At 44.6% G+C, this 13872-nt stretch overlaps 2 protein-coding genes and 1 non-coding gene across 3 annotated transcripts in view; 2 read left to right on the plus strand and 1 right to left on the minus strand.

Annotated features, from left to right (window-relative positions):
* KDSR (3-ketodihydrosphingosine reductase) overlaps positions 1–5908 on the plus strand; it is a 41672-nt gene extending 35764 nt beyond the window's left edge. Inside the window, exon 13 of the mRNA XM_077777549.1 lies at positions 2101–5908. Within this exon, the coding sequence (XP_077633675.1) occupies positions 2101–2220 (120 nt within the window). The 3' untranslated portion in view covers positions 2221–5908. The remainder of the gene's footprint in view (positions 1–2100) is intronic.
* On the minus strand, positions 938–1022 carry TRNAR-UCG (transfer RNA arginine (anticodon UCG)). Its single transcript has one exon. It is a non-coding gene; the product is annotated as a tRNA-Arg (tRNA).
* A 6360-nt stretch (positions 5909–12268) lies between the features above and the next one.
* BCL2 (BCL2 apoptosis regulator) overlaps positions 12269–13872 on the plus strand; it is a 185758-nt gene continuing 184154 nt past the window's right edge. The window contains exons 1-2 of the mRNA XM_077777658.1: positions 12269–12764; positions 12983–13745. Of these exons, the coding sequence (XP_077633784.1) occupies positions 13266–13745 (480 nt within the window). The 5' untranslated portion in view covers positions 12269–12764; positions 12983–13265. The remainder of the gene's footprint in view (positions 12765–12982; positions 13746–13872) is intronic.

Genomic DNA, 13872 nt, shown 5'->3' on the forward strand with positions numbered 1-13872 from the left:
CATTCTGTGCTTCTGCCATCAGTCAGCATGTTCTGTTGTCACAGTTGATGAGCCAGCCTCCAGGCGTCATTGGTTTACATTAGGGCTCAGCCTTGGGGCCACACCTGCAATAGAGGTGTAGAGCTGCCACGTACGTATGCCACGTGTCCACCGTCACGTCACGCTGTCACGTGGGGTCGTTCCCGAGCAGGAACATTCTGCTGTGCTCCGCCCTCCTCCCGAACCCCGGGCAACCGCTGGTCGCTGGACCTCCGGGGGGGGGTCCCCCTGAGGGCCGCCTCCACATCACCACCCAGAGTGCGTCCCGGGTATAGACTGCGTGGCCTCCTGCGCTGGTTTCTACCCAGAAAGATGAGGTGTTGGCTCTTCTTCACACCCTCCTCCTTCCGCTTACAGCCACCTCCTCCGTTCGCACCCTCCCTTTTTACCTACGTTGTGATTTGGGTTAGATCTGTATTTGAGGTCATCTGTTTAAATGCTCTTCGCAGCTGAACTCTGTATTATACATAATTAATTCTCCTTTCTTGTACAACCTTTTTATTTTCCCCAGAACTCTTATTGGCCTTTTTCTATGTATTATTAATAATGACCATCTTCATTTCCTCTCTGACATATCAGACACTCTTATCAGTTTCCCCTTCTGGAAGAATCCTTCCTGGAGCCTCTGAGCCCCCCCATCAGGACTGACTGCAACATGCCTGGGGGTCCCCTCTGCCTCTCATCGGCATTGGGTCCCCTGCTTTCTGGGTCACATGACATTGTTTTTCCTTGTTGACTCCTTGATATGCCTTTTTATTTTTTATTTTATTTTTTTTTAAATTTTTTTTGATGTTTATTTATTATTGAGACAGAGAGAAACAGAGCACGAGTGGGGGCGGGGCAGAGAGAGGGAGACACAGGATGGGAAGCAGCTCCAGGCTCTGAGCTGTCAGCACAAAGCCTGACGCGGGGCTCGAACCCACGAACCGTGAGATCATGACCTGAGCCGAAGTCAGACGCTCAACCGACTGAGCCACCCAGGCGCCCCTGATGTGCCTTTTTAACTCTTGTAATACTTTTTCGGAAAAGGACGCATGGAGAGGCAAAGTTTTTGAGAACTAGTGTATTTGAAAATGCTTCTTGCATTCCTAGGACTTTAAAAACTTCCACTCAGAGGTGTTGCAGTGACAGTGTGGCAGCAGAAAGAGTGACAGTTAATGGACATCCGCTGTCTCAACCGGACACCGTAATTGCCTCCTCCGGTCGGTTGTCTTTCCAATTAGCAATAAGCTCGTGGAGAGCAAGCACGGGATCTTTCTCGCCCCGGTGTTCACGCCTAGCATAGGGTCTGACTTCTGTGCTCAGAGCATATAAGCCTTGAACCAGAACGCCTTGATGGTAGTTTGGATATTTGGGATGCCGGAGTGGATCTTCCCTAGCAACGAGAAGNTGCCTAGCATAGGGTCTGACTTCTGTGCTCAGAGCATAAGCCTTGAACCAGAACGCCTTGATGGTAGTTTGGATATTTGGGATGCCGGAGTGGATCTTCCCTAGCAACGAGAAGCCTAGGACTCGTGAGAATACCTATTTTTATTCTTTGTACAATTTGAATTTATTAATTGGGCAAGTACTGTGCTGTTAACCTCTCTGATGGACACGTGCTGTCCAGGGGTGCAGAGTGGATGGCTCCCGTCCTCCGTGTTCTCCTGATTCTTTTGGGGTTTTCATCATGCTTATCCTTGGAGCAGATTAGAAGATGTGTCTTAGAAACTGTTTATCAGGGGCGTCTGGGTGGCTCAGTTGGTTAAGCATCCAACTTCGGCTCAGGTCATGATCTCACGGTTCGTGAGTTCGAGCCCCACATCGGGCTCTGCGTGCTTGGGATTCTCTCTCTCCCTCTCTCTCTCTCTGCTTGTCTTCCACTTGTGTTCTCTCTCTCTCAAAATAAATTAAACTTTAAAAAAACCCAACCCTTGAAGAGAGCTACTGTTTTGTTTTGTTTGTTTTTGTTTTTTTTTTTTTACAAATAGTTTATTGTCAAGTTGGTTTGCATAGAACACCCAATGGAGAGCTACTGCTTTGTGTTGTTGGACAAGCTCAGGGTCTCTGTCTGTCTCGCAGGTGGTGACCATGGGCCTCTTCCGCACCATTGCTCTGTTTTACCTTGGAAGTTTCGACAGCATAGTCCGTCGCTGCATGATGCAGAGAGCGAAATCCGAAGTCACAGACAAAACTGCCTAATTCTTACCCCTGGAGAAAAGACTATTTCTAAATACTCTGAACAGCTTGCTGCTTAAAGGGACCCAGTTTTTGGCCTACAGACACTTACGTGTTGCTTTTGACTGTGTGAGATTGGACCAGCGCTCTTCACAAACCCGGCCACAGGGAAAGGGACCGAAGTTCAGCTCCAGGCGATGTTATTCATACTATGCAAATATGGAACAGGCGGCCCCTGTTGTCTGAGGTGGAGACATGATGACCGTACGGGACCGAATGGCATGTGAGCGGGGAACAAGAACGTCATTCCAGAGCGATCATTTACATTCTTCTCTTTTTTCTCTTTTTCTTCCTCCACTAAGATTAAGTCCAGAAATGTACCTTATGATACATAGGACAAAATCTTGACATTTTTAACCTTCTGTGAAAGGCAGTTTATAGGTTTCTGGGGCCTTCCCCCCGCCCCCCCCCCTTTTTAACGTGATGTATTTTATTCAAGAGGAGTTTCACACACTGCTGGAGAGTCTGAACGCAAGAGAAAGCCCCTGACTCACAGTGCTCCTGGCAGACACTCCTCGCTTCTCTCTCTCTCTCTGATCCCATAAAACTACAGGGGATGAGAGAGGGCAGGGCGGTGGAAGGGAAAGAGAGAAGTATCTCCCAGGAGGAAAAATTACACTTTCCTGCCTTCTTTAGGTAGACTCGAATGCTTAGAGCACTTTGCATTTTTCATTCCTGGGGAAAGGCAGCCTCCCAAATTTTTTTCTGAAGAGAAATAAAATCTTAGAAGCTTAAAAGTTTACAATTTCTTCAATAGCCATGGTGATGTGGAACCCGCCCTTTCCGTTAGAGGGGTCTTTTCATTCTTCCCATCCCTTCCATTCCAATTTTGCTGATTCTGCTCTAATATTTTTGTAAAAAACCAAAAACCAAAACACCAAAACCAAAACCAAAAAATGACCAGTGAAAATTTTTTGACTTGACTTTTTAAATTAACTCATGAATTAATTAAAAACAGATGGAAAAAAATGAAAAAGTGTGACATTCTTCTCGTAGCAAACATGTAGCTTTTAAGAAAGGCTGATGAGCGTACATTTGTATTTTCCTTGTTAAGGAAAAGAAGATAGGACAGGGCCGGCTGTGCAGATGTCCAGTTTGGGAGAGAAAGTGATCACCCATCCTTTCTGTGACTCCTGCTGACCCAGAGAACCTTCTCTTCATGCCATGTGGTAAGGAAGCCCAGTTACCACCTCTGCCACGGAGCCCTGGGACCCTCTCGGCCCCGTGAGTGCTGTTTTCAGGTCCCAGGCTCTGTGGTTTCGTTAGTGGATTTCCACAATAAGTGCCTCTGATGAGTTTGGCCAACGTTCCCTGCTTCATGCTGTCACTGTAACTTGCTCCCCCTGCTTAAGGACAGTCACCTTCCTCATAATGTTACCCCCACCCCCCGCATATACAAGTATGCATATACTATGCATACAAGACATTAAAGACTTAAAAATGATGGCAAACCTGTTTTGCTCTTGAGTTTTTGAACCTTTTGACTTCAAAATGACTTAATTTTTTTTCTTTAAAGTAAGATGTTGAATGGCTTTCACCCATGGTATCCTTTTAATGAGGATCTGGGAATGGCATATTTTAACACTGACAAAGATAGAAGAAATTATTATTTAATATATACATTGCTTGGAATGACTCATTGCAGTTTATGGGGGTGGGTGGACGCCATCATCGTTTCATGAATCTTTCAGTCTTACATAGCCATCGTTAGTGAACTAGGTTAGGTCATATTTCACAGCCTCTAAGAGAGAGTAATGGCTGTATTTTCCTTAATTCGCAGAAAACATTCATGTGAATATCTGGACGTTTCTCACTTTTATTTTATTCTCTCATAAAGGTTCCTTGAATATTGGCACTTTCTCCTGCTGGTCTATATGAAAATCTAGTCCAAGATGGTGTCTCATTTAATACAGTTACCTATTTAACATATACATTTCTCAAGGTATCCTCATAGACTGTACTGTTACCTCCGGGTAATCTGCTACCTGAACAAATTTAAGAGCCCCTGTCCTGTGGCAGGAAATGTTATCCCCAGCCCAACTGACACTCTCATGAGAGGACATTTTGTAGAAATCAAAATGTAGGGGAGTGAGCTTTTTTTTTTTTCTAATCAGAGATGTCAAAGGGCCAAAGCTCTATATCCAGAAAGGTTTGAAAACTAAGGTGTTTTTTTCCACTTTTTCTAAATTTAGTGCCATTATTCATTTGATAGCAAAACCTGACGTATTATAGTTTTGATTTACCCATTTCATCTACTCATTCATTTTTCCTGAAGAAACACCAGTGAGTGATTGTCAGTACTGCCCCAGATTCCATGGAGATGTTCCATCATATCCAGTACGTGCCCCACATGCCTTTTCCAAATCTAACAAATTAAGAAATCTGAGACTCATCTGGCCTAAGGGTTTGGTAAAGGGTTATAGACAGTCAGCCTCACACAAAGATCTGACTTCGTCCAAAACATGAAAATATGACAAAGGCAACTTCTATTTTTTATCTTTTTTGGCTCAATTTTTATTCTTTTTTTTTTTTTACGCAGACTTGTTTTTTTTGCTCAGGAGATGGAAAACAACAAAAAAACATGAGTCAGATCGTTCAGGAAACTATTGGCTTTTTTTTTTTTTAAGGGGTCATTGATGGAACAGAAATGGGGATGTGTCCCCTGTGTCAGAAGGAGTTTAATTACAGTTCTGTTGACATGTGGCTGTTTGTAGCCAACAAGTTTGTTGTGTGTCAGTTCTAATGTTCTTGCCTCTGCTGGCTTTGGTTTTACTGTTTAATTATAGTGTATTTGTGAGTATATTTATTTAAAAATGCCTGATGTCATTCATCCATAGAAATTCCAAAGTATGTTCAAGGACCCTTCCTTATTGAGAAAGGTTTACAAAAGAAGCCTCATTTCTTTTGACAGAAAACAAAACAGTTGTTCTTTTCTGTATTTTTTAATATTTAATTTTCAAAGCTGAAAAGAGAAGAAATTGAAAATGCTGTCAATAATGGCCTCTCTATGTTAATAGGGATATATGTTATAAATTTATTTGTTAGACCACGTACTGTTGATTCTTGGAAGTAAAACCTTGAGAGATCGATTCTAATATTTAGATGACAAGAGCATTTTGGAAATAGTTGCTTCAATTCAAAGAATTGCATGTCTTTGTCTTTCTAGAAGAAGGCGATACCGTAATTTTTTTTTTACTGAATTGTATCATCAACAGATTTAATTTTATTATGTCATGTTCTAATTTAAACATGTCTTACTCATATGAGGACCCTCTTAAATATTCATAGATTTGACATACGATGCTTTGTGTCTCTCTCATGTCCTTAGTTCTTATTAGTAACTCGGCTTTAAACAGTACATACTAACCATAACCCTCCATATCCTGCACTAAGTCTTGTTTAGTTCAGTGCAGTGATGGCAGAATTTGATATTTTGAAAAGGAGATAGTAGCTATTATATTTTACACTTGCTTGATGGGGCAACTTTAAAGACGTTTTTAAAGTGTGAGAATGCACATGGCTATTTTGATATATATTAGAACTGTGTTTGCTACTTTGGAAGCTTTTGTGGCAGAATTGTAACCTAATTTTCATATCTTGTATTTCTGAATCACAACAACAAAAAAAAAATAAATGGGGAACACGCTTTACAGATTCGAACATTTATTTTTCTAGAAATTTGCATTTTTAAGAGACGTTTAAGCAAAACACAGATCTCTTTCATAATGTTTTCCTAACCTTGCATCCTAAACATTGGCAAGGCTTGATTTTGATCATTTTTTAGGAAGTAGTATTTTCAGAACAAGTGCTTGGTATTCTGAGCTCTTGTTTCAAATATGTTCTGTGTTTGTTTAACTCAGATGGGGGAGACGTGAGTAAAAGGATAAGAAATGTGGAATTTAGTAAAATTTCTTAATGTAATTATGTTTCATATAAAAACAAATAGATTTCCCATACTTTATTTTTTTTAAATCTTTAATGATTATTTATATTTGAGAAAAGAGAGACTGTGTGTGAATAGGGGAGGGGCAGAGAGAGGGAGACACAGAATCCGAAGCAGGCTCCAGGCTCTGAGCTGTCACCACAGAGCCCGATGCAGGGTCCAAACTCGAGCCACAAGATCATAACCTGAGCCAAAGTTGGACATTTAACCGACTGAATCACCCAGGCACCCCGATTCCCCATACTTTAAGCTTGTATACATTAACAGTGAAATACCTCTTAGATCCTGCGGGGCACAGAAGACTGATATATAAAATAACATGCCTTAATATTTCTCAGTCCTTAAGCGGGAGATTTGGTTTACATTGTGAAGAGATTCTTTGGACATCTTGGTTTGCAAACTTAAGCTTTCTTTAAATTTGAGCGACGTATATACATTAATGGCACATGACATCCCTTCTGTAATTTTTACACTGAGGTGTTTAAAAAGGAAACAAAAAATTTCTTCTGTTCCATTCCTGATTTTAAATCCGCATTTTCTCCGCTTTCGACATAATTATTGAGTGCCTGTGATGAGCTCGGTATCTAGGCACCCAGGGATACCATCAGTATAGTTAGTCTCTCCCTGGTGGTGATTACATTTCTTGTTTCTTCCCTCCCCCTGCCTTCCTTCTGAAGGCTCTACAAGTCTTCCTGGAGAAAGAGGAACCATTCCCCATTCCTTTCTTCAGCTTGGAGCCTCTGAATTTTATGCCACAAATGTTTGAATGTCAGAGACTCTTCTAGGCTGGGAATGCGCAAAGGAAAAATATCGTCCCTGTCCTCAAATAGTTTATAATCTACGGAGGAAAACATATGCCAGAAATCACACTGTGAATCTGACAGTAGCTCTGATTCACAGATCATAATTAACATTGAAAAACATAGCCTGTGCCAGTCACTGTTGTGAGTGTATCACATTTAATTCATTTCAATCATACGCTAACCCTCAAGTGGTGCTATTTATACCCCTCCCCAATACGGAGGGGTACAGGCACAGAGAAGTTAAGTAACTATCCCAAGGCTGCAGCTGCTAACTGATGGAGCCCAAACCCAAACCCCTGTTTTCTGACTTTGAAGCTTCTGTCCTCAGTACTGGCCGTCTTGTGGGCTCCTAGAACTTTCCAGGGAAGTGAGCCATGGTCTCAGAGGAAAGGAAGTTCTGGAGATGAAAAGTGAGGAATGAGTAAAAACTTGCTGCTGGAAGGTTGGGTGCATTTCAGTGATACAAGCAGATGGACCAGGGCAAATGACATGAGGGACTTCGGTGGATTCCAGAAAGCACACAGAGTTAATACAGCCGTAAGAAGGGAACGCATAGGGAAAGGGTGGTGCCCAGGTGGTAGATGTGCGCCAGATCATTCCCTGCAGCGGAGCTGAGTTTTAACTTATGAAGAACTTTGAGCAGAAATATGAAATGGCCAGATTAGAGCTTTAAAAAGATCATGGTTCTGGGGCACCTGGGTGGCACAGTCAGTGAAGCGTCTGACTTTGGTTCAGGTCATGATCTCATAGTTTGTGGCTTCAAGCCTTGTGTGTCGGGCTCTGTGATGACAGCTTGAAGCCTGGAGCCTGCTTCACATTCTGTGTCTCCCTCTCTCTCTCTCTGTGCCCCTTCCCCACTTGTGCTCTCAAAAATAAATAAATAAAAGACATGTAAAAAGATCATGGTTCCCCTTGAACCTAGGGAACCATGGGGTTGCTGAGCGCTTGAACCTTGGAGTAAACAATTCTCATTACTTTGAAAGGCCCCATATTGGGTACATATTGTTATGGGTTGAGTTGTGTGCCCTCAAAAGATGTCAACGTCCCAACCCCCAAAACCTGTGAATGTGACCTTACTTGGAAATAGGGTCTTCACAGATATAACCAAATTATGATGAGGTTATTAGGTTCCTAATCCAATATGGCTGGAGACCTTACAAGAACAGAAAACAGAGACACAGGAAGGCCATGTGACAGCAGAGGCAGAGATCAGAGTGACGCAGGTGCATACCAAGGAACACCGCGGGTTGCCAGCCACCACCAGAAGCTGGAGAGGGACAAGGACAGGTTTTTCCCTAAGGCCTTCAGAGGGAGCATGGTCCAGCTGACACCTTGATTTTGGACTTCAAGCCTCCTGAATTGTGGGAGAATAAATTTCTGTTTCAAGACGCCTGGTTTGTGGTACTTTGTTATGGCAGCCCTAGGGAAACAAAAATATTAACCTTAATTTCTCTATATGTGTTTATCAGTAAGTAATACCCGAGCGATACTGTGCTCTGTGCTAAATTATGTAAGAGAATAAAAGTTATTGCACAGAAGAATGTAAATTCTTTGCTCATCCCCCCTCTATACTATGGTGTTTTATCTTGTTTGGTTCATTACTGCAGTTTCCTTTTTTTTTTTTATTTTTTAACATTTATTTATTTGAGAGAGGCAGAGCGTGAGCAGGGGAGGGGCAGAGAGAGGAAGATAGAGAATCTGAAGCAAGCTCTAGGCTCTGAGCTGTCTGTCAGCACAGAGCCTGATGCGGGGTTTGAACTCGCAAACCATGAGATCATGACCTGAGCTGAAGTCAGACGCTCAACCGACTGAGCCACCCAGGCACTCCCCATTACTGCAGTTTCAATCCAATGAGAGCAGTAGCTGTTTGAAAAAATATAATTTTACTTATTTTCACTCTAAATGCCAAGCCATGAATTTCAAAGGAAAAGAAATTGCCGTGAGTAAATTTCCTGCACTTGCCTTTGCAAACCGGAAGGAAACACTATATGCCCACTACCAAACTCACACAACAGAAGCATTTTTCTGTCAGCAGTTCATTGCCTGGTTTTAAAGGTAGTTACTTAATTATAATAAACCTTTTTTTTTTTTTTTTTTTTTTCTCAGCTTTAAGACCCACCATACATTAGTCAGGTAGGTTTCTCAGTTAAACCAAGGCCTGTTGGATTAGGTTTTGCAAAAACTTTCCTCATGAGGACAAGGATGGTTTGAGAGCACATAGCAAATGAACTAGATGCCAGAAGATAGGCTCTGGACCATTAATGAATTGGGAACAGTATTACTGTTAGCAACTGATGCTAGTTGGGAATTAGTATTATAATAACAACATTATTATAATTACCAACAACTTAGGCAAACCATCTGAAGGCACATGACACTACTGAGCATCAGAATACCTAATATGTAAGATATGTCCATTGCATCTCAATAAAGTGGGAAACAATAATATAGAAGACACCTGAAATTGGAATTTAGCATTTTGGATTGTTTGTCTAGGCCTGGGAGATGTTTGTTTTGTTTTTTATTTTTTTAATGTTTACTTTTGAGAGAGACAGAGCACAAGCGGGGGAGGGCAGAGAGAGAGAAAGGGAGATACAGAATGTGAAGCAGGCTCCAGGCTCTGAGCTGTCCGCACACCCAATGTGGGCGCTTGAACTCACGAACCGTGAGATCATGACCTGCGCTTAAGTTGGATGCTTAACCTTAGACTGGGCCTCCCAGGTGCCCCTGGGAGATGTTATTTTTTTTAAAACAGTTCATTTTTTATATAGGTTATGTGAACTGCTTGTTTTTACTCCCTCTGGTCAGTTCACTCTGTGTATGCATTCATTTCCACTTCAGTTTGCCTGAATGGTTTGGGGTCGCATTTTGTATTTGTAACTGGTTCACCTTACCTATTAGTTGTCACTTCTCTCTCAGTTAATGAATGATGTCTATCATTTTAAATAAAAAAAAATTAGTAAGATTTACTACATGCCTATATTGAACATCTGTACGTCCAGATCACAATAACGTCCTTTTTGAATTTCATACACTATGGAAGTGTACCGGTGATGGATGAAGAGAACTTTCTGAATGATACTGTTAAACAGCCAGTAGGTGGCGAAAACTGGCAATAAAAAGCTTTTTGTTTGGCAGACTGGAGAATAAAGAAGGAAAACACAGGCCTTTTAGACCCTTGATACAGTCTCCATTCCATGCATCTTGTTCCTTTCCTTTCCTGGTGCTACCCTACTAGAATCCAGCCAGGCGAAGCTGGCAAGAGTAGCCCATTGGCTCTCAAAAATGGAAAACATCTTGCAAAGTTGAAAGCCTACGGGGCACGGAGATGAAAGGTTGTTAGACGATCTCAAGCACAGAGCTAGGATTCAAACCCAGGACTCCTGACTCAGGCCAGGGCTCTCTCCTCTCCCTCTCCAATACCCAGAGACAGACGGTGAATCCACACACTTCACTTCTACATTACTTGCCCTCACGCTTTAAAAAGGTGGAATCTGATAACCAAATCTGAATGGAGGAGTTGTTTCACTCTTTCCATACAAAGAAAATGCAGAACATTCCTGTGGAATATATAATCTTAGGCAAGGACTGTAATGCACACCTGTCCTGAGAAGGAGATGCCACAGGAGGAGGAAGTCTGAGAAAATCTGTAAAGTGAGGCTCTATGAGAGAAAAAGAGGGGGAAAAAATAAGGCGGCTTTTCTTCCTCGGGGAATGGGGGATCCATTTCCTTCTGGGGGGCCCCTTTGCAGAAGTACAGTCTCTTTTCCATCTCTGTCGTCTCATTTCCTCCTCACATGCTGGGTTTCTCAAGGCACCAAGGCTTTCAATTCCTCTTAAGTAATTTGGGGGTTTAAAACAAGGTTCTGAGCAGATCTTAACACTATAATGCTGTGGCATCGGTACAGGTTTCTACTCTTTCCGCGAGAACATACATCCCAGGTCAGCCTGTGCCCCGTGTCTCTCTCCAGGCCAGAACCTGCCCCCCCCCCCACCCCCCCCCCCACTGCCATGTCACAGCCATTAGAGCGCAGGAAGGGCCATCTTCCTTCATCCCTTCCTGCCCCGATAAGTTTGTACAAGGCGCCCATTCCTACATACAAGAGCTTGGCACATTGGTTGACTGGGTATGATAAATGAAATGAAAATAATTTGTGCTTATTTTGCCTCAGAATACATGCTTTGATTTTAGACCAGGAATGAGACAAAATAAAGATGATGCCAGGACATGTTTGTACACATCGCAGTGCTCATTTGTCACGTTTCTATGAACACTGTAATCCAGCGTCCCTATATATTTGTGTTTGAGCCCTATTAGGTAAGCCGCTGTGCTTTTCGTAAACATTTTTTTCTTGGCACTTTATTTGTCAAAGACTTTTAGAGATAAAAAAAATAGTTAAACACGCACAACTTGTTTGCTCTCTTGTGCTTTTTCTGGGGCTATTCGTGCCGATGAATTAACCCATGTGTGTGCTTGTGTGTACAATGTATCTGTGTGTGTGTGTGTGTGTGTGTGTAGGGATAACTTGAGAAGGGGCGGCCCTAGAGGCCTTGGGAAACCCAGCCACGCTGGTGTTAGCTCGTGGGCCCGAAAGTCACCCTGGAGACCTCTGCCGCGTCCAGCCGCAGGCGTCGGGGGCAGGGGGAAAACATTTACTTAGCCATTTTAAAGCCCTTGATACCCCTGCCTGGCCCCCCGCCGGCCCGCTGGGGGCCATGTCTGGCCCGGGGTGAGCGTTCTGCCTGCACACCTAGGAAGCGACTTGTAAACACGACGCTCGGGGCTTCCCTCGCCTCTCTTCACGGCTGAGGCTTGGGTCCCGCGGCTCCGGGCCAGCAGGGGCCTGGGTCTTCTCCCCGGCAGCTGCCAAGAGCGGGTACCACGGTGTGTACACGTACACACACACCCACACACACTCGGTTGAAAGGGTCAAAGCAGTTCCCGGCGCTTACACACACCACACACACACACACACACACACCATGCCACACACTAGGTTAAAAGGGTTGAAGCGATTCTCGGCGCTTACACACACCACCCACGCGCGCGCGCGCACACACACTCAGTTAAAAGGGTCAAAGCAGTTCCCGGTGCTTACACACACCACACACACCACGCCACGCCACACACTAGGGTAAAAGGGTTGAAGCGATTCTCGGCGCTTACACACACCACCCACGCGCGCGCGCGCACACACACACTCGGTTAAAAGGGTCAAAGCAGTTCCCGGCGCATACACACACCACACACACACGCACNAGAAGCGGATTCCTGCCCCCGTGCGCGGCTCGTCCACCGGCCCCCGGTCCCTGTCTGTCTCCCGTGGAGGCGTGAAGCGGTCCCGCGGACAGAGCTCCATGTCTGTGCCCGCGCGTGTGTGTGCGTGTGTAAATTGCCGAGAGGGGGAAAAAATCACAGGACTTCTGCAAATACCGGACTGAACATTGTAATTCATCTGCCGCCGCCGCTGCTTTTTTTTTTTTTTTTTTTTTTTTCTCCTCTCTCGTGCTCTTGAGCTCTCCAGTTGGGATTCCTTCGGATTGACATTTCTGTGAAGGAGAAGTCTGGGAATCAAACTGGAAATTCTCCTAATTTTTACCCACTCCCACCCCGCCCCCAACTCCTGATTCATTTGGAAGTTTCAAAGCAGCTATAACTGGAGAGTTCTGAAGATTGGTGGAATCTTTTGCCTTATGCATTTGTTTTGTTTTCACAAAAAAGGAAACTTGACAGAGGATCATGCTGTCCTTAAAAAATACAAGTAAGTTCTTTGCACAGGAAATTGGTTTAATGTAACTTTCAGTGGACACATTTGAGATTTTAACTTTAAGTGCATTCGAGTTAAGTTTAATGTCCAGGCAGTTTAATACATTCTTTTTTAAGCCGTGTAACTTGTAGTCTTCTGCCCTGCTTCAACCCCGTGTTTAAAAGGAAAGTGCACCTGATTTTGACTTAGTTTTTTTTTTTTTAACCTTTCAGCATCACAGAGGAAGTAGACTGATATTAACAATAATTAATAATAATGTGCCTCATGAAATAAAGATCCGAAAGGAATTTAAGTAAAAATTTCCTGCATCTGGTGCCAAGAGGGAAACACCAGAATCAAGCGTTCCGCGTGACTGAAGACACCCCCTCATCCAAGAATGCAAAGCACATCCAATAAAATAGCCGGATTATAACTATTCTCTCCTTCGGGGCCGTGGGGCGGGAGCAGGGCCGAGAGGGGCTGTTGGTACCCGGCTGCTGTTTCCGGGGGGGCAGGATGGCGCAGGCTGGGCGAACGGGGTATGATAACCGGGAGATCGTGATGAAGTACATCCACTATAAGCTGTCGCAGAGGGGCTACGAGTGGGACGCCGGGGAGGCGGGCGCCGCGCCCCCGGGGGCCGCCCCCGCGCCGGGCTCCCTCTGCTNCAGCCCGGTGCCACCTGTGGTCCACCTGACCCTGCGCCAGGCCGGCGACGACTTCTCCCGCCGCTACCGCCGCGACTTCGCGGAGATGTCCAGCCAGCTGCACCTGACGCCCTTTACCGCGAGGGGACGCTTTGCCACGGTGGTGGAGGAGCTCTTCAGGGACGGGGTGAACTGGGGTAGGATCGTGGCCTTCTTTGAGTTCGGTGGGGTCATGTGTGTGGAGAGCGTCAACCGAGAGATGTCGCCCCTGGTGGACAGCATCGCCCTGTGGATGACTGAGTACCTGAACCGGCACCTGCACACCTGGATCCAGGACAACGGAGGCTGGGTAGGTGCTTGTCCGCTTGAAGCGGAGTCGGGGCCGGACGTTTCCGACCCGAGGCCGAGAACCCGTGGCGGGGCTGTGGGTGGGCTCCTGGGCCAGGGGCAGGCGGGCTGATGAGCCGGGGAGATAA

The sequence above is a fragment of the Crocuta crocuta genome, unplaced genomic scaffold (genome assembly GCF_008692635.1).
Source record: "Crocuta crocuta isolate KB4526 unplaced genomic scaffold, BGI_CrCroc_1.0 scaffold36, whole genome shotgun sequence".
Lineage (NCBI taxonomy): Eukaryota > Metazoa > Chordata > Mammalia > Carnivora > Hyaenidae > Crocuta > Crocuta crocuta.